At 40.4% G+C, this 20328-nt stretch overlaps 1 protein-coding gene across 47 annotated transcripts in view; it reads left to right on the top strand.

Moving 5' to 3' along the window:
• Window positions 1–20328, top strand: part of PTK2 (protein tyrosine kinase 2) — a 343777-nt gene that overhangs the window by 159826 nt on the left and 163623 nt on the right. For 46 of the 47 annotated variants that reach the window (XM_063816590.1, XM_063816588.1, XM_063816583.1 and 43 more), the window contains one exon: window positions 9886–9940. The exons of the other annotated variant lie outside the window; for it this stretch is intronic. In XM_063816590.1, the coding sequence (XP_063672660.1) occupies window positions 9886–9940 (55 nt within the window). The remainder of the gene's footprint in view (window positions 1–9885; window positions 9941–20328) is intronic. 47 annotated transcript variants of the gene reach the window in all.

Below are 20328 nucleotides of genomic sequence, written 5' to 3'. Positions count from 1 at the left end.
GGCTTTCCCTACATGTATATGATTTTATTTCTTAAACATCCTATATTGGGCCAGGTGCAGTGGCTCATAACCTATAATCCCAGCACACTGGGAGGCCAGGGTAGGAAGATGGCTTGACCAGCACGGATAGCATAGCGAGACCTCATCTCTACAAATAATTTTAAAAATTAGCCAGGCGCGGTGGCACGCAGCTGTGGTCTCACCTAGTCGGGAGGCTGAGGCTGGAGGATTGCTTGAGCCCAGGTTGTTGTGGCTGCAGTGAGCTATGATCATGCCACTGCACTCCAGCCTGGGCAACAGAGGAAGACCTTGTTTAAAATAACCATTTTTGTATCTCAGACCACCCTTCTGGTATGCTTTTCCTTTTATTCCAAATGTATTGTTCTGCTCATTGTTTTTTTCTCAACACTGTAAAGATACTCTGTTATGACAAGAAATGTCTGTTGACATTTCTTTATAGGTTGCTCTTTCTTTTAAGGTCCTTTTCCTACTTTTCATCTTTTCTAGTTTTATTCATGTCTTGTGCTTCGATTTCTTTTTATAAATCCAGTTGGAATAAGACCTACTTCTCAATTCTGTAGATTCATGTTTTTCATCTGGAAAATACATGCCACTATCTCTTCAATAATCAACAGATATATTTCTGATCTTTGCTATCTCTTACATTTTTCGTATTTTCTATCTCTCTGTCTCTCTGGATTCTCTCTTTTTTGGGGGAGATATTTCTTTGGATTTGTCTTATAATTCTTTAATTCTCTTAAGTAGTATCTTTATGCCATACGTTGTTCATTGTTTATTTCATTCTACCACTTATATTTTTTCATTTCTAGACATTCCATTTCATGTGATGTAATCTTCTTCATGCTTGGTAACCTCTGGTATGCCCATCTGTGGTGTTTGTGCCGTTTATTTCTTCAAGTTTTTATGCATAGCTGTTTTCTGTTCTGTATTTGACAATAACCTTGAGGTACTGGGGTGTCTCAATCTGCTGTTACTCTGACTCTCAGGCCACCAAAGTGGCTTGAATTAGAGGCTGGTGGCCCTAGACTGGGCAAGCTGAGTTCCAGGGGGCTTTGTTTACACTGCTGCGGCTTCTGACAAGAGCCAGGAAATGATGCCACTTCCGCCTCCGTCAGGTCCAACCTCAGTGCCCAAGTGCTGGGTTCATCATCCCCACCTTGCAGGTACCGTCGGTCCAGAAACCCAAAAACAGTTTCCCTTCTGCCTGTCGTGCTTTGTGTTAGTGTGTGTGTGCTGGGGGCATCCTAGAAACCGGCATGTTTATCACCCTATTGCCTAAACATTCTTCATTGTAGCTCAATCTATGTTTCCAACATTAGTTTCCCTTTTACTTTTATTTATAAGTTTTTTTTTTTTTTTTTTTTGAGACGGAGTCTCACTCTGTGCCGAGGCTGGAGTGCAGTGGCGTGATCTCGGCTCACTGCAAGCTCCGCCTCCTAGGTTCACGCCATTCTCCTGCCTCAGCCTCCTTAGTAGCTGGGACTACAGGTGCCCGCCACCCAGCCCAGCAAATTTTTTGTATTTTTAGTAGAGACGGGATTTCACCATGTTAGCCAGGATGGTCTCGATCTCCTGACCTCGTGATCCGCCCGCCTCGGGCCCCCAAAGTGCTGGGCTTACAAGCGTGAGCCACCGCGCCCGGCCTAGAAGTTTTTAATATGTAGTTTTTGATGATAAAATTCTGTTTTTAAATCTGTCTCTTTTTAAAAAATTTCACCCTTGTTCTTGAAAGGTAGCTTAACAGATGCTGGTCAAGCAATCTTCCCACTTTGGCCTCCCAATGTGCTGAGATTATAGGTATGAGTCACCATATCTGGCCCGATAATAGCTTAACAGAGAAAATATAACTATTAACCTGGTTACATTTTATATAATAAAGATACTTAACAATATTGCATTTGGCCGTTGCAAAATGCAGTAAAGGCTGATGCCAGTGCTTTAGGAGTGGCCTGGCTGAGAGGATGTGCAGGGACTCGCATGCACACACCATGGCTGTTCTACCACAGGAGCAACTGGGAACCCCAGCGGCTCTCTCAAGGAGTGCGTTGGCATTTCTTTTTCCTATTGGTTTTGGCTAGTAACTTGGAGCCATTTAGAAATTTATATTTCTTCGGTACAGAAAGGAATTATACATGAATGCAGAATACTGCTTGTTTCTTATTAGTTCATTTCATGGTTCTTTTTTTCCTTTCTAATAAGAAAACTCATGAAATGTTCCACATAATTTATTAGATTCTGGCAGGAATTTTAAAGTCAAAGTCAGTTGTTTACAGCCTAATGCACAATGCCCTTTCAGCTTTACTGTACTTTTTTTTTTGAGATGGAGCCTTGCTCTGTTGCCCAGGCTGGAGTGCAGTGGCGTGACCTCGGCTTGCAGCAACCTCCTCCTCCCAGATTCAAGCAATTCTCCTGCCTCAGCCTCCTAAGTAGCTGGGATTGCAGGTGCCCACCACCGTGCCCGGCTAATTTTTTTGTATTTTTAGTAGAGGTGGGGTTTTACCATGTTGGCCAGGCTGATTTTGAACTCTTGACCTCAAGTGATCAGCCCGCCTCGGCCTTCTAAAGTGCTAGGATTACAGTTGTGAGCCACCGTGCCCAGCTGCTTTACTGTATTTCTAAATGACTTTTTTTGTTTTTGTTTGTTTGTTTGAGACAGAGTCTCTCTCTGTTGCCCAGGCTAGAGTGCAGTGGCATGATCTCAGCCCAGTGTAACCTCCACCTCCCAGGTGCCAGTGATTCTCCTGCCTCAGCCACCCAAGTATCAGGGATTACAGGTGTGCACCACCACGCCCAGCTAATTTTTGTATTTTTAGTAGCGATGGGGTTTCATCATGTTGGCCAGGCTGGTCTTGAATGCCTGACCTCAAGTGATCCACCCACGTTGGCCTCCCAAAGTGCTGGGATTACAGGTGTGAGTCACCACGCCCAGCCATAAATAACTATTTTGAGTTATACTAGTACTACTACTACCACTAAGGCACAGTTTCTGAGAGTGTGACAAATACATCTAGAAGCTTAAGGGTTTTTTCTTTAAACCAACTAGAGAGTTCATCAGTCTTTCTTTTCATGTCTTTCCAATCTAGGAAGAACCAAGGTACTTTTTTTGTAGGCAAAGGAAAAGTATAAGACAGTGAAGTCCCCCAGCCCCTGTCCCTGGTACGTTACTTCCTGTGGGCTCACACAACAGGGAACAACTGGAGTGCAAAACAGACAAGACTTTTATTTACATCATTTGTAAATAAGAGGTGAGGAGGAGAGAAGGCAGCTACCAAAGGAGGTCAAATGTTTTAAGAAAAATGTTTTTCATTAGCCTTTAAAAGTACATTGCTGATATTGACAAACCAATACAGTGTTACAATTAGGATTTCTAATATGGCATTAGAGAAGGCTCTTATTTTCCAGTAATTATTCCCCAAATTAGAGAACTATAATGTGAAATTATTTTAAATGAACCATCTAACTTTTTGTTTCTGCTTGATTCCTTATTAAGTGGTTTGCCTTTTTTTAGAAATTTGTTTTTAATCATCTTTGCATTTAGTATATTTTGCTATAGTGGTTTGTATAGTTGTTTCTCTTCACTATGGAGAATGTGAGCTGCATTCTGTTGTGCGGGGAATGTATTCCCCACACATTATATAGTATCTGATATCTATAAGATATTCCATAGGTATTTCTAGAATGGATAAATTTGTGGTTTAAAATTAGCTGAGCTTAGTTATCGCTGTACTTGTTTTCATTTTTCTTGTCAACAGTAGTCAATTGCATCCTTTAGCTACTTATAATAAATATCAAAGAAGGAGGTGCTGGTAGATTTGGCAGGAATTGATGGTTGCCTCACTGAGACAGAAGTTTATTTCTCTTATATAAAACAAGTGATAGACAATCAGTGTTTCTCAGTCATTGGGGCTACAGGTTACTTTAATTTTACCATTTTGTAATCCATAGCCACCTCATAGCCTAAGAGGCTGCTGAACATCACTCATCACCACGTATGTATTCTGGTCCCCAGGAAGGAGGAAGAGATGGGCATTCTCTTTTTCTTTTCAAGGACACAAACGTGTATACAGTAAGTCTTCACTTAACATCAATAGGTTCCTGGAAACTATAAGTGAAACGACATAAAGTGAAACCAGTTTTACCGTGGGCTAATTGATATAAACAAGATTTAAGTTCTTGTGGAATGTTTCTGGTCACAAAAACATCCCCAGCTTCTAAGTAGAGACCCAAAACACTTCTAATATTAAACATTGGAATAAATGTAAGCCTACATTTTAAAAAGTCTGATTTAAAAAAAACCAGATAATTATTTACCCAGTTATTCCAGTTCAGGGTCATGGGTGGCTGGACCCTATCCCAGCAGCTCAGGATGCAGGGCAGGAGCCAGCCTTGGACAGGATGCCATTCTCGTCACAGGGAGTACTCACTCCCCCAACCCCATACTCACTCATCCTGGGACAATTCAGACACACCAGTTCCCCTAACATGCACATCTTTGGGATGTGGGAGGAAAGTGGAGTAACCATAGAAACCCCACACAGACACAGGGAGAACATGCACACTCCATATAGTGGCCCAGCTGGGAATCAATTTTTTTTCTCATCAACACTATAATGAAACAACATTACATAATAATGACATTATTTATGAACCTGCTGTTTAATACTTTCCCTTAGAGGGACATAGGAGAAAACATAGTCGCATAGCCATACCTGCTACAGAAGAGACTGGGGAAGGCAGCACTTTACCTGGCCAAAAGATGACCTCATCCCCAGGATGAAGGGGAGAATGTCATTAAGAAACAGCGATCTCTGTTGCAGTTAGATAATTTTAACATTTGTCTGTTAAGAAGCTTGAGTATAATTTAGAGGTGAAAGTACCACCATACTATTTCTAAATTAAATATACTCAATTCTGACAGTTTTGGAGAAAGAGTAAGATAGAGTTACTACAATGGAAATGCCAATTTAAGTTATATTTGAAGTTAGTTTTGGCTGCATTTTTGCCTGGGTTTTAAGTATTTGAGGGATTATGTTCACAAAATATTAAACAGGGTCACCAGACAAGAATCTTCTCAGAAATATTGCCAGAAGAGAAATAAATTTATCCTTGACTTAAAAATTTGCTTATAATAAGCTTAGTTTCTTTTTAATATGTAAAGAAAGTTGATTCCCATCTGAGGCTTCTAAAAGCCAGCTGTGTTATGAATTTGTGGATATGAATACACATGTGCAGGATAAGGCCACAGGCTGGGACTAGATGGGCACCTAGAGGATTCATCTCAGTGAGTGGGGAATGCTGATGGCAGTCAGCTGGTGCAGGTGGGGAGGGGCCCTCCTACACAGCCTCTTTTCCTGCAGCATTCTGGATGGCCACTGTGGTGTGAAAGGAGGAATACGAGGGAGGTGCACAGTCATCATGCAGGAATGTGGGAGGGCAGAGCTCTCTAAGGATTTTCCAAAAATGCTAAATGGCAACAGGAATCAGTGGAGTGTTAAATGGGATTCTGAGGTTTAGCAAAAGAGAAAGAAGACCATATCAGTCAGCAGTGTTCTAAATCTTTCACTTAAGGGATAGAGGTCAGTTAAACATTAAGAGAGTTCTGGTTAAAATTGGCCAGAAAAACCTTAAATCTCGATGGCTAAGTGTATTGGTTTTAAACTCTTATCTTATAGTACCTTTCACACTGTGTTGTAGTTAGTTGTTTATGTAATTATCTCACTTAAGAAAAGGAAACATATTAGCGATTTTTCTACCCCGTGATCTGTTATAGTGCCTAGTATGTCATATGGTCTCAGTGAGGGAGTAAATGAATACAGCCTCTCTTTTCTTTGTAGCTTCAAATCTAAATGATTTGAATCTTAGTGAATAGATCATAGAAACCGTTTTTGTTAGTCCTGAGAGAGAAGTAGGAAAGGTAATACTTAGAAGCCCTCTGCTATGTATATACAAGCAGTCCCAACGAAAGGCTTCTTAACATACAGCTGTCTCCTGTGAGATCTGCTGCCTTCTGCATTGTCATGGTAGAGCTCTCTCCTCATGCCTCTATACCTTCTTTCCCCAGTCTTTCTGAGCAAGGCAAGAACCTTGAGTCGTTGTCCCTGTGGTAACTCTGCACCTATTCCCAGTGCTCATGCATTTCACCCATCCCTGTCCTTACTGAGGAGCCTTTGGGCCCACAGCACCAAGCCCTAGAGAATGAGGGTGGCTGAAGTCCTAGATTCATTGCTCTGGCCCAGCCCCATCCATTGCAGCTTTCTGCGACAATGGAACTGTTCTGTGACTGCCCCACCTAGTTTGGTAGCCTCTAGCCACATGGGACTGCTCATCACTTGAAATGTGATGAGCATTGCAGTTAGGAACAGAATTTTTAATTTAATTCAACTAATGTAAGTATAAATAGCTACATATCACTAGTGGTTGCATATTGGACAACACAGTTCTAACCTAATATTAGTGTCTTGTCATCTGTGTATGGGTTCAGGAGGTTTCTCTGAACTGATGTGGGAATCTAATAAACTGATGCTTGGGTTTGGGAATTGGGGTTTGGCAGTATTCTAAAAGCTTCATGTGAGTTAGTTTTTTATTACATGAGTTTAAATGCATTTAGGACATATCCTTTGACAGTTAATATACTAAGGAATTATTGTGTGATAAAGGTTAGTAATTATATTTTGTTTATGATGTGTAAGTTGTATTTGTTGTTTTATTCACATACAGGACAGTTGTGTAGAGTTTGGGCTCAAAGAAGGTTTTTACGCCACTTGAGGCAAAACTACTGCTGATTAGAGTGCACATTGTAAACCAGTCCCAAACACACAGATCATGGAGAGAGGCGACCTCATATTAAAAATGGGACAGCCTACAAGTCCCTGTTTGGTTTCCTAAGGCTTTAAATTTAGATATCTATAATAGGCTTTCCCTAAAAACTTTGAACATAGTACCTTAGGTGCGCTCAGAGTCCTCTATCACAAAACCTGAAGTAGTTTGATTTCTAGATTAAATTAAAATGTGTTAAAGGCAGCATTGCAGAATTTTTACCATGACCTTGTGTACTTGAGCCTCATTTTTATTTTCTCAACTGCCAGGTATCAAAAAAGTTCTAACATATGGACAAACGTTACAAATTCATTGTTAGTCAAAAGAAGTTTAAGAAAACCTAAATTGTATATATGCTAATTATTGGCCTTCAGGTTTCTTTTTTTTTTTTAATGGAGTTGTCTTCACCTTTGAAGTAAAAGCAATACCTAGTATTCGTCTTTATTTTCAAAAAACATATGCTTCCTTTCATTTTTCTTGAATCATACAACACTTTTGGTTTATCATTAACTTTCTTATTTGTGACAGCAATGAATATGGTAAGTTCTTTAGTTATGCCTGGCTCTGAGAAAAATAGATGTGTAGCTGGGTTGATTAATAGCAGTTGACAGCCACACAGTGGCAGAGAGGATATTCCCTGCCCTGGTCTTTCCCTCACCCAAATACTGACGTGTGTGTTGCCTTCTTGAAACATGGCCAGTTGCCTTCTTGAAATCCCTACTAGAAGGGTGTGCATGTACACCTTGCCCATGGGTCTGTTTTAGGCCCTCACATGTCTAAAACAGAACTGTTGATGCCCACCCACCTTTCTGTTCTTGGTGCGTAGCTTCAGCATTCCCTCACACCTCATGTCCAGTCACTCATCCCTGTTGCCTCTTTGTCCACAGTAGCCCCTCAATCTCACCACTCACTTCTCACCGCCTCTCCTGTCCACCAGCAAACCTCAGGTCAGGCCATGCCTCCCTCTGCATTAAACAGTGAGACACAGGGCATGTGGACCAGAAGCTGTCCAGACAGCAGTGCTTTCTTCTAAGGCAGAACAGAAACTGCCCCCTTCACATTCCAGGAACTTCATAAACAGTCTTACTTAAACCTCAGCACCACTGCATGGTAGTAGGAGTTCACATCCCCACTTTACAAGTAACCGGAGGTTCGCAGGTGTTAACAGCAAGTCTGTCCTATGGCAGAGCCAAGATTCAAATTAAGAACTCTCTGAGGCTGGGCGCAGTGGCTCATGCCTGTAATCCCAGCGCTTTGGGAGGCTGAAGTGGGCAGATCATTTGAGGTCAGGAGTTCTAGACCAGCCTGGCCAACATGGTGAGACCCCCATCTCTACTAAAAATACAAAAAATAGCTGGGCGTGGTAGTACAGGCCTGTAATCCCAGCTACTTGGGATACTGAGGCACGAGAATCGCTCGAAGCCTGGGAGGCAGAGGGTGCAGTGAGCTGAGATTGGGCCACTGCACTCTGGCCTGGGTGACAAAGCGAGACTCGGTCTCAAAAAAACAAACACTCTGATATGAAAATAAATGCTTGCTGTTAAGGAATAGTGGCTTGAAAATGTAGATGGAGGCAGAAATCCTCAAGAATACTGCCTTGTAGATTCCAGAGTGTGTCTTTTGTGTACTAATTTTGCTACTTTTCCATAGTGATTGGCATAAAAATTCTTAAAATGCAAAGACCCTGTGTTTTTAGGAGGCAAAATGAAAAGGAGGAACTTGTGTGGATACTTTTCCCCCCTTCATATCCAACTGTCAAAATAGATAATGATGGTTCTGTAAAGGTAAGGAAGGGAAGTTACAAACAAAAGTGGCTAGAGACAGAAATGTAAAACCAGTAGTTAAATGAATTAACTGATGGGTAAAACCAGAAAGTAGTATATCATAGAAGCTGAGAGAGAATTATAGGATGTAATGAACATAATATCAGAATAAGAAAGAATAAGAACTGAGACCAGTTTCGGATTTACCAGAGGAGGAATTCATTGGCTTAGGAACTACTAGCAGTTAGATTATAGAATAAGGGATTTAAAATGTTTGAATATAGTATCAACCAAATAAACTCTGACATGATGTCTCTGGTTTTGTTTATAACGCCAGCTAACTTAACAGTTACGGATGAAGAAGTCATCCCTGTTTCTTGATACTTTATATTCAGTTTATTATATGTGATATAGTATGTGATTCTGAAAAGATACCTGTATTTCCCTTTTCTCCTTGATCCTTTTATGTGTCTCCTGACGTTCCTTAATGTCGTCAGAGGCATTATTTCACATTGCTATCACACGAGTGACACCTAGTGGCCAAAACATCTGAGTAAGTTAGTAACCAAAGTACTAGGAAAAGAATCAGCTATTCTTTCCAACCTATTTTCTTGGCCAGAGCGTTGAGGTTCTTGATAATAATGATCAATTTAATTTTGTTGCCTGACTTAAAGAACATTGCTGCGATTTCCAGCATTTCCATAAATTCACCTTTTTTACCTAGGGCATAAATTTATCTGTTTGTTTTTTCCTAATGTGAAACTGAAACAAGTGAATGAGTCACTTAATCAAAAAAGTCTATTTTTAAAAATAGTCAACTTTTAGGATAAACCTAAGGGATTTATTTCTGTAACTTCTCGGGTATATCCTGAATCATTTACTAATCAGGCTAGCTATTTTCTCTACAAATACAGTATTACCCAGTTGGAAGTGATGTTTATAACCTTCAAGAAATATCTGAAAAAGGACAGTTTTTAATACGTTATAATTTACAAAGAGGGAATATTTTAGAAGAGTTTTCAACAATAAGGGTAAAAAAAGAAAAAACCAAAAGGATTTCTATTTAAACCAACTTGTATTCATGTTTCCAGTACATATCTAGAAAATGATTTGTCCCATCCTTCCTGTGAATATACTGGTAAATTAAAGCATTATTATACTTGTTTCCTTCCTAAATAATATATGGAAGGATAAATAATTTACAGTGCTTTTATGTTCTTGCAAGTTTGTCATATTAATTGATTTGGTGGTGGTATTTGTTAATACGCTTCTTTTTATATTTCAGAAAAGATGTTGGTTTAAAGCGATTTTTTCCTAAGAGTTTACTGGATTCTGTCAAGGTAATTAGAGTCTCCTTTATCATAATAAAATAACAAAATTATGCCAAGACCTTTTCCCCAGTGGTAAATTGCTTTTGGGAAAGTAAAATGTAGTTTCCTTCCTTACATGTAAAATATATAATTTAAAAAGCTGACATTTATTCTAGTCACATTAATGGCAAATAGGTTTTTAGTATAGCTTTCTCCCATAAAACATGGTTTTACTTCTCGATTGTATTTGATACTCTGCTAAGCATAAAACTAAAAAAGTTACGTGCACAGTTATTCCTGTCATCTAGGTCTTTACAGGCTAAAATATTTTGACATGCAGAAGAAAAGGAGCAATATGTAAAATAATCGTGGTGGTGGAATCATTAATATTGTGTGTGTGTGTGTGTGTGTGCGTGCATGTTAGTGCATTTTGAAGGTCTGTCTTTTGTTTCAACCCTTTGGATGCTTCCCCGCATTAGTAGCTTTGGCAGAGCCTCAGTTCTTATCCTTCCCATATGCAGTGTGGAGAGCACCTTGGAGTGAGGTGGGAGGACTCTGAATGTGTGATTCCCCCAGCTAATCCAGAGCACACATCAAGATTTTCAAGCACAGCAGGGGATACAAACTTTAGGGTTAAGACAGAGTCTGGCTCAGATGAACTCTGCCGTTTTCTAGCCTCAGGGTCTTGGGCCTGGTTTCTTATTTCTACAATGAAGAAAATAGTATTTTGTAGGGTTGATGTGAATATTTAACAGATTAGTAAATATATTACTTACCACAGTACCTGCCACATAACAACAGTGGATGTTACTGCTCTTACTTTTTATTTTTCAAAGATCTTACTACATCCCATCAGCTGAAGCCCAAGCAGGAGAAGATACTCATTATGAGAAAATGTAGCTAACTTTGGATAAGTTATTTCATCTTTTGGTATTTCAGTTTACACATCCGTAAAATGGGGATAAAATCCATTTCTAACACATGAGATTAATAAGAGGATTAAATCTTAGAAAGACCAAAAGAGAGAGAACTGTCAACGTCATGTTGATTATCATTGGGCCGGAGTGTTGGTATAAGTTATCAGATGCAATCTGTGACAAAAGCTCTGTATTCAGATATCTGGGTCCTGCTCTCTGTCAAACCCATCCAGAATAGGACTGTAAGGATTAGTCACTGTTTCCCTGAGTCCAGAAAGTAGCAGTATCCCTTCCTCTCTCACATAGCTTCTTGATAATCTAATGGGAAAAATAGATATAAAGGTGTTGGCTTTAAAACACAATGCATTCTAGAAATGCAATAAGACGTGCATTTAAGAGTAGTACAGGAAAAATATACTCTTTATTTCAGGCTCTTTTTCTAGTGATGCTGCTCGACTTTTTCAGTGTTCATTCAAGTTTCCTGATCTATTAGTGAAATACTACAGTGAATTGTTAGGGAACAGAGCATACTCCATTTAGTGTGGTTGAGGCCAGGACTACAGGTCGAGACGCTGTCCCAGTCTACAAGTAGCCCACAGACCTTTGGCATGAGTGGGTTGAGTCAGATTTGAAAGAGAACAAAGAGTTTTAAATGAAGTTTGGCACAGTGGAAGGGGAATGAGAGAGAATGACAGAATTGTGTCCTTCGAGAGAGTTACTAGGTGTGGGTGGCCCATACTCTTGCAGTTGGGAGAATGGGAGATTCAGTTTGACCTGGAATGTTTTTGGTGTGGGAGCCGAGAAGGCATGGGAAGACCCTTAAGTGGAAGGGATGCTGCTGTGTGTAAACCTGCTGGGTGCTGCAGTGAGGAGGATAGTGGAGACATTCAAACAAGTGTAAGCTACAGTTGTGGTGAATTTACATTGCTGTTGGATAGAAGAGTACTCTACCCAATGTTCTATTGATGGTTATGTCACATTCATAGTATTGGTCAGGGGTTTTCAGTTGTGAAGCACTGGGTTATGAAGCCTCAGAATTATTGCAGAGTCTCCTTAAATCTGTGTGTGTATAAACAATTAGGAAAAGAGTGACTGTTGTCATTTAGGAGTCCAATACATTCTAGATTTTTAAAAGATCCCCATATTCAAAACGGAACCACAGGTACAGGTCACAGGTGCCATGGTGTGAGTGTAGCCAGAGTGAGACAGGTGCCCAAAGAGGTTCGGTAGAGGACTGGCCCCATCTCCTCCATGACTAGTCCTTCTGAACCTCTGCTTCAGTGTTCCCTCTCCTACTCTTTTCTCACCACGCAAAGTGGAAATGGCAAAATACTCCCTTCTATCTTGGGACCCTGTTTAGTATCTTAATTTTTAATTCTACTTTCTCTCTCTTTTTTTTTTTTTTTTTTTTTTTTTTTGAGACAGAGTCTTGCTCCATCGCCCATGCTGGAGTGCAGTGGCGTGATCTCGACTCGCTGCAACCTCCTCCTCCCGGGTTCAAGCAATTCTTCTGCCTCAGTCTCCCAAATAGCTGGGACTACAGGTGCCTGCCACCACACCTGGCTAATTTTTTTTATTTTTAGTAGAGATGGGGTTTCACTGTGTTGGTTGGGCTGGTCTCGAACGCCTGAGCTCAAGTGATCCACCCACCTTGGCCTCCCAAAGTGCTGGGATTACAGGCGTGAGCCACCGTGCCTGGCCTCAATTTTTAATTATGTAGTTTGTTACTTGTTTGTATTTTATCTGCCTTCCTCTGCTATATTTTAAGATTGTTGAGGGCAAAGACAATATCTGTTGCTGTCTCCACTCTACACCCTTTGTTTGACATTGTACCTGGCACGTAGTAACATTTGGTAAATCCTACTTAATGAATAACAGCAATATGATGAGTAAAATAAGGGGAGACACTTTCTGAACACTGAGTACAATGTGAACAAAAGGCGTGAAGACAGGTTAAGACTTTAGAAGATAGTAGAATTGAAAAGCTAGAAAGTTTCTTTCCTTGGTTATGCCTTCCCTACTGCTCTCCATCCCCACCCCCCTAAAAAAAACCCTCCTCTGCAGGAAATTTGTGCAGGTATCTTAAGATATGTTTCCAGGCTATCCTTTAGGCTTCCATTGCCCTGGCCTTTGCTGCTGACGCCCATGTGCTTTTTTTTCTGCCATCTTGAGCTGTACCTGGGTATCAGGTAACTCCTGGTGGCCAGAGAGGGCTCACACCCTAGAAACAGCGAGCCCTGATAGCCAGAGAGGGCTCACACCCTAGAAACAGCGAGCCCTCTCTGTTTCTAGGCTGTCTAGGAAACAGAGGTCAGACAGGAAAGGGGGTTTTGGTTGAGTAGAGTCAATATGCGATCATTGTGGGCAGTCACTTGGTGGGGGCTTAAATGCTGAGGTAGGAGTTGAGGGGGATTGGGGACTCATTGCAGAGTGTGTAGAGTGTGTAGAGAGTGCAGAGTGTGCAGTATGATCTCTTTTTGGATTCTAGAATATAAATTTGACAGCAACATGGAGCACAGATTGAAAGCAAAAAGACAGAACCAAGAAGACTTGAGAGGTGATTAAGGAAGATGAGATGTGCAATGATCAAGGCCTGGATGGAATGGCTTCTGTAAGAATGGGAGGGAAGGATGACTAGAGGGACTTGAGAAAACTTCTTTTTTTTTTTTTTAGAGACAGGGTCTCACTCCGTCGCCCAGGCTGGAGTGCATTGGCGTGATCTTGGCTCACTGCAGCCTCGGCCACTCAGGTTCAAGCAATTCTCCTGCCTCAGCCACCTGAGTAGCTGGGATTACAGGCATGGACCACCATGCCCGGCTAATTTTTGTATTTTTTTCTGTAGAGACACGGTTTTACCATGTTGCCCTGGCTGGTCTCGAACTCCTGACTTAAGCCATCCACCCGCCTCCGCCTCCCAAAGTGCTGGGATTACGGATGTGAGCCATCACACCCAGTCCAGAAAACTTTTTACAAACCAAATAACAGATGTGCTTTTTGAGCAATTCAATTGCTGCTGATTTTGATGTAAATAGAATTAATTTTTAGCTACTGTTAGCTATGGATTCATCAGATTCATGGAGTGACTGATAAATACGGTTCTTAGAACTGGTTTCTCACATGCCCTTTTTAATAAGGGAATCACTGTAATTTTGTGTACCCAATAGTGTGTATTTGGCTTAGGAATTCATAACCTTAGCCCAAGGTTTTGTCACATTTGACGTAAATTCTTTGGACATTGCACTGATTGCCATGAAACTTCCATGGAATATGGTACCAACATATGCTCATGGGGGTAACAACTGTAATACAAATTAGGTGGTGTCTAGACAGTCCCTTCTTCAAAGCTATTGCCAGTGAAACTTCAGCTAGCTAGAAATTCACACCAGTTTCTTGTTTCTTCTGAAATAGCTCTATAGAATGGCTAAGTCAGTTAACATTGGCTTTTCCATAAACAGGCTACATTTGTTTCTCCAAAAATCATTTTGTTTTACCTGATTTTTTTCCCTTTCTATTTATATTCGTAGAGGATTATTTATAATTGGAACATTCACATTGAATTGTTGAAAGATTGTTTTATTATCTTTAGTGAAACTTGGATTAGCTATGTTTTATGCCAAAAATGGAATCTGGGATATATGTGCCTCAATTACTAAGAATAATTTGCAAGTATTTTAATTTCCGTCTCGTTGATGTTAGTAGTTTTAAAGACACATTTAAAAATTCACTGTACCAGTAAAACTGTCAAACCCAAATTGAGGGACATTCTACAGAATTCTGATGATTAGATTACTCTTGAAAAATATCAAAGTCATGAAAGATAAGACCCAGAAGCTGTTTAACAGCTGGAGGAGGCTGAGGAGACAAGATGTGTAAATGCAGTGTGGAATCCGGAGCAGTGAAAGGACATTAGTGGACAACTAGTGAAACTGGAGTCACTTCTGTAGTTCAATGAATGTTGTCCTACCAGTGGGTACCAAGGGTGCTCCCCATACTGGCATTACAACTCTACTCTGAGCTTAAATTAGGCAGCAAGTCAAAATAGGCAAATTTTAATTTATTGCAATATAATTCACAGTAGAAACCTAATTTCAGAACTAGAAATGTTAAGAGATCAATAGTTATCAGTTTTTTTAGTATCTGATTCTCAAGTAATAATGTGGTTTCCTAGAATACTACCAGGAACACATGATTTTATTCTTGGAGAAAATAGTCATTATTTTCATTTCTAGGATGAGCGGATGACTATTTTAAGCTTAATATTTTCACCAAGCACAGAAATGCATATCTTGGTACGATATTCAGCAGTGAATTCCTGTTATCTGCTGTATGCCAGGACCTGAGTTGGGGATGCTGGAGGGGAGTGAAACCTGGCCTCTGCTTACAGAGCTTATCATCTGATGTGGGTCCTGTAGATAGGAGTAAGAAGAAGCTCTCTTCATGCGCTGTTAATGTATCTGCATTTAAAGCATTTGGTGTTTGGGTTGATAAGTTATTCCTTAAAAACTCTCTTATTGCAGATTTTCCTTGGCATTGCCTTACAACCTTTGCATCTGGGAAGTCCTAGGAATCTATTGTTGCTAGCAGCATCTGATAATCATTAGGTTGACTAATAGGAAGTTATTTTTGTAGCTCAACATGGATGAATAGCAGCAATTTCTTATGGTTCATCCTAGCAATACCACTTCATTTTGAAGAAGTATCACATTCTTAGTAAATTTATCACTATACGTAAATTGGTTTAAAATAAAATAGTGTGCGTAGATGCCTTGTTTCCAAAATCCAGGTTAACACAAGCAGGTGTTCAAACTTGAAATGCAGTGAGAACAGTCTTGTTTACTTAAACAAGTTCTGCAAGTGTATTGATTAATATCCAGAGATTCTACGCAGATTTTGTGGAATTTTGTTCCCCACTGAGTAATTAGGAAAGAACTAATGCTTTCTAAGATATCCTTTTCATAAAAACTAATTTTGGAGTTTCAGACAGCAGAGATTTTCTGGTTTCTGTCCAGCACTGAACACCATAGGTTTGGAACTCACAGTCCTCATTGGCAGTCACATTTAAGTACAGACCATAAGAACTTGGGTATATTCCTGCCAAAGGCGCCAACAATTTTAGTTGGCGGAGAATGAGAGAGTTGTTTGTGTGTCCATAGGAAACTTAACTCTGAATGATATCGTTTTCCTTTACTCCAGCTGCTTGAGCTTACTGGTTTGTTGTGTTGTTTGTTGCTCTCACTTCTTGGGTCTCAGCTTGTTAATGTGTAGGATGAGCAAGGTAACACCGCCTACAGAAAAAGCAGCATGTTTTCCCACATTCAGCTGAATGAGACAAATACAGTAAAATAGGAGTCCAGATTGTCTCTTAACATTGCATAGTTATTACTTTCAAACACATTTGCCCCAGTTACTTGGAAATTTTCCAGCAGGTTAAATTATCGGGGAGAGCAGTTGAGTTCTTTACCACCACACACATTCCATGTCTAAGAGTTTGGGATGAGAAAATGAGGATCAAACCAAACTGACTCACTTTATTTAGCAAAGGGTTGATGGCTTCAATCCCTGTTGTAGAAGAACAGCACACAACTTCTTTTAAGTTTCTTAGTCATCAGGAGATGCTGAGAAATAAGAGGCCAAGAGAAACAAGGAGGGCTTGAATTTAAAGGAGGCAGAGGCTAGAGAGTTGTTGGGTTACATTTGAAGAATGTTATGGGCGTAAAGTCTAACAGGACTTAGCTACTGGTCTAATGTGGGAGGAGGAAGAAGAAAGTACAGGGCCTGGCCTCAGATTTCTGTCCCATACACTTAAGTGCTGTCTAGTGCTACTAGTCAAGAGACAATATTGAAGCAGAATCTGAACTGGGTGGGACTGCCAGTGATGCATTCAGCTGTGTAAGTAGTGAACTAGAAGTGCCTTGAGACTATGGAGGTCAAAGGGAAGGGGTATAGAAAAGAGTAAGTTCAGAGTGATAGAGTTGCAACCAAGTTAGATGTATATGTTAGGGTCCAGTCGGGTAGGGCCAATAAGCCACCACGGCTGAAATCTCAGTGCTCTTAGTGGCAGGTTTTAGATGTCTGTGAGAAACTGCAGTGGAACTGTCAGGTAGGCAAGTGTGTATATATATATGTGTGTGTATATATATATATATATATATATATATATATATATATATATGCATTTTAACCTCAAGAGCAGATTCTGTTTCCTCGACTTCTATCTCCGTTACTTCATAGAATGTTTTAGGTTAATTTTAAAAAGCATTGAACAAATGAGCAGGTGTCAGTATATTATAATATTGCCAATAATTTATATATAAACCAGCAGCTGGTTGGGAATTAGGTACAAAGTAGAGAATTGACTTTTTTTCTGGACCTATTTTACATAATTTTTGATCACTGCATATCAGTATTTACCTGAGTTGAAATATTCCTCTTAGAGTCATGAATGAATATACCAACATTTGGTTAATGTTAATAGAAATGTTTTGTCATTGTGTTCTGGTCCCTGTGTTCAGTTGACAACTGTTCCTTGCAGCTGCTACCATATTCCAATTTATTGTATCATACACTTAAAGAGATTTTTTTATATTCCAGGGCTTTTGCTGGACTTATTTTCTATTAATACTTGTAGATGGGAGACATTTCTTACACTCAGAGCATTTGTACATTGAGGCAGCATGTTCTGTGATAGAAGTTTGAAACAAAAGAAATCTGAACTATCTTCCCACTTACTTACTAGAAAGTGAAATCTAATTTATCACAGGATAGAACTAGATTTTATTCATCCATATTATCTGTTTGAGAGTTTGCCAGAATCCAAGTTGTTATGGCAGAGACATATAATTATTCATTGTAAAGCACATCATTGAGTTTCAGCTGCGGGCTACACTCTTTTCTTTGGGGTAACAAGGCAGTGCATGCTCCCTTATCACCAACGTGGATCTTATATGAGTGCCATGTCTAAAAATACATTCAAAGCAGTATGAGACCCATAGGGATGTGGTGGTTGTTTCTTCATGGTTTCTTCTGTCAAGCAGAGCATCTTAGAAAAAGAGGTGTTTGAATTGGTCTCATAGCAAGTAAAAAGAAATCAAGTAGTTCTGGATTAGAATCACAATTCTTGTACCCCCTCGTTGTTACCTAATGTTTCAGTCTCTGTTTGTTCAGTAATATATGAAAAATAGTATCTCCCTTGCAAGGGTCATTGTGAAGACTTTGTTTATTTCCACGGAAGGGCCTACAGATGTCTTTTCTGGTATCATTTTTTGGTTGTGTGTGTGTGTTTGTGTGTGTGTGTGTGTGTGTGTGTGTGAGAATCAGCGCCTAATAGCACTATGTGCACAGAATTATACTGTTCCTCCTGTAGCCATGAATGAAGATCAGAATGCTCTTTTTCCAGCTGTACTCTGAATTTATTGAGAATAGATACCTGTTCTGATTATGCAGTGTATGCCAAGTGCCAAGCACAGAGTAGAATTTCCTTAGTGGATTTGTTCTAGGTCCAGAGTGTAGCGGGCCTGCTTCTTAGAGACTGCTTTATATTCAGCAAAGTCCCAAGGTACTATATTGTTAATTTATAAGGAGAAAAACATCACGTAGGTGGCTACAAGCAGTACTCAAATCTCCATGTCCAATCTGCATGCTCTGTTGTAGAGTCTGTCCTACATAGGTGATCATAAGCAGAGAATGTTTAGAAAGCCTGGAGTCAAACCAAGAATATGCTTTTCGGACTTTTGTTTATAGAGCATCTGAGGCTGACCACCTCACTTTCCATATGATAGATTTTATAGTCAAGCCTTGCTAACCTTGAACCCATTTTATTGCTCTTCAGTTTAAGTTCTGTGAAGCTGTAATTAATCCTTTTCAAAACAGCTATAATTCTCTTATTCCACTCTGTCATACTCACTTGTCAAAACCTCAGCCCTGGTTAAAACCAACTATTGGTCAGCTTACTTAGCTTTGGCCTTCTCTTTTGTCTTCATTTTATTTGCAGGTGCCATCTAGTCCCATGTATTTAAATACTTCAGCTGGTGGCTCTGAAATTTCTAGCAACAGTGCTGCCCTCTCCTGAGCTCCAGACTTAGATCCAAATGTCTCCTTGATGGTTCATGTTGGAAGACTTCAAGGTCAAACACATGTACAGGGTTAACATGACTTTATTTTTTTCACCAAGCCTGCCTCTTATGTTTGCCTGTTTGTTCCATCTAAAACTCTAGTTTTCCTGGATTCTTTACTTTCCAGTTGTCTTGCATATGATCATCCAAATGTCCCAAAAGTGCCCATTTCTCTTCTTCACCACTACCTTGGGGTCCATGCCACTAGTGTTTTCTTGCTTGGTCTGTTACAGTGACCTGACTGGTCTTTCTGCTTTCACTCCTACACACTCCCCCAACCCTCTGTGTGCAAGAGCAGAGCGAGCTTTTAAAAATAAAAGTCACATGCCTTAGGTAATCCTCCCATGTTCTACTATCTTGGCTCATTGAATTCCTGTCTTCAGGAATCTTGTCCTCTGCCTTACCTCAACCTCTCACTCTGGTCTTATTCATTTCCAGGGGGTAATCGAACCCCCTCCCTAATTGTGTGTATCCTTCTCTCTGACCATAGCTCCTGTCTTTCCAGCTCACTTTCTGTAGTATCCCAGATCCAGTAATCCTTGGATCCTACTAGGACCTTCAAGCCACTACAGACAGGCTATTACCTCCATGACCCCACCAAAGTATGCCATGCCCTCCTAGTTTACGGTGTACCTGACTTAGCAGCCACACCTCAACCTGGGCCCCTGGCTGCTCCCCATGTCCCTGACCCACTGAGATGAGCAGGTCACCTAATCCATCTTCCCTGTCTGCTTGGCCAGCCAGGACCTCCCCTTGAACTCCACTGGGCCCTTACTGGCCTGCTTGACAGCTCCACTTGGATTTCTGGTATTCTTCTGGCATTCTTTCTGACCTTTACCCACCAAACTGCTCCTCTCACAATTTCTGCCATTTCAGTTTAATGGCAACTCTTAATTATTAGCATATCCTGTTGGTTCTATGTTTAAAATAAATCCATTGGAGTCCAGTTACTCTGAAAAAAAAAAAAAGAAGAAGAAAGAAAGGTAGGATCTGACTACTTGACTACTTCTCACCCTCTTTCTGGTTCTGTACTTGTGCCAGCTGTCTCCTCCTGCCTGGATTATTTGGGTTGCCCTGACTTAGTCTCTCCTGCTCCTTTCATACTATTCACAACACAGTGGCCAGAGTATCCCTGTTAAAACATAATTCAGGCCGGGTGCGGTGGCTCATGCCTGTAATCCCAGCACTTTCGGAGGCTGAGGCAGGTGGATCACTTGAGGTCAGGAGTTCAAGACCAGCCTGGCCAACATGATGAAACCCTCTCTCTACTAAATATACAAAAATTAGCCAGGTGTGGTGGTGCACACCTGTAATCCCAGCTACTCAGGGAGGCTGGGGCAGGAGAATCGCTTGAGCCTGGGAGGCAGAGGTTGCAGTGAGCCGAGATTGC

The sequence above is a fragment of the Pan troglodytes genome, chromosome 7, assembly GCF_028858775.2.
Source record: "Pan troglodytes isolate AG18354 chromosome 7, NHGRI_mPanTro3-v2.0_pri, whole genome shotgun sequence".
Classification (NCBI taxonomy): domain Eukaryota; kingdom Metazoa; phylum Chordata; class Mammalia; order Primates; family Hominidae; genus Pan; species Pan troglodytes.
This window is presented reverse-complemented; position numbering and strand designations above follow the sequence as displayed.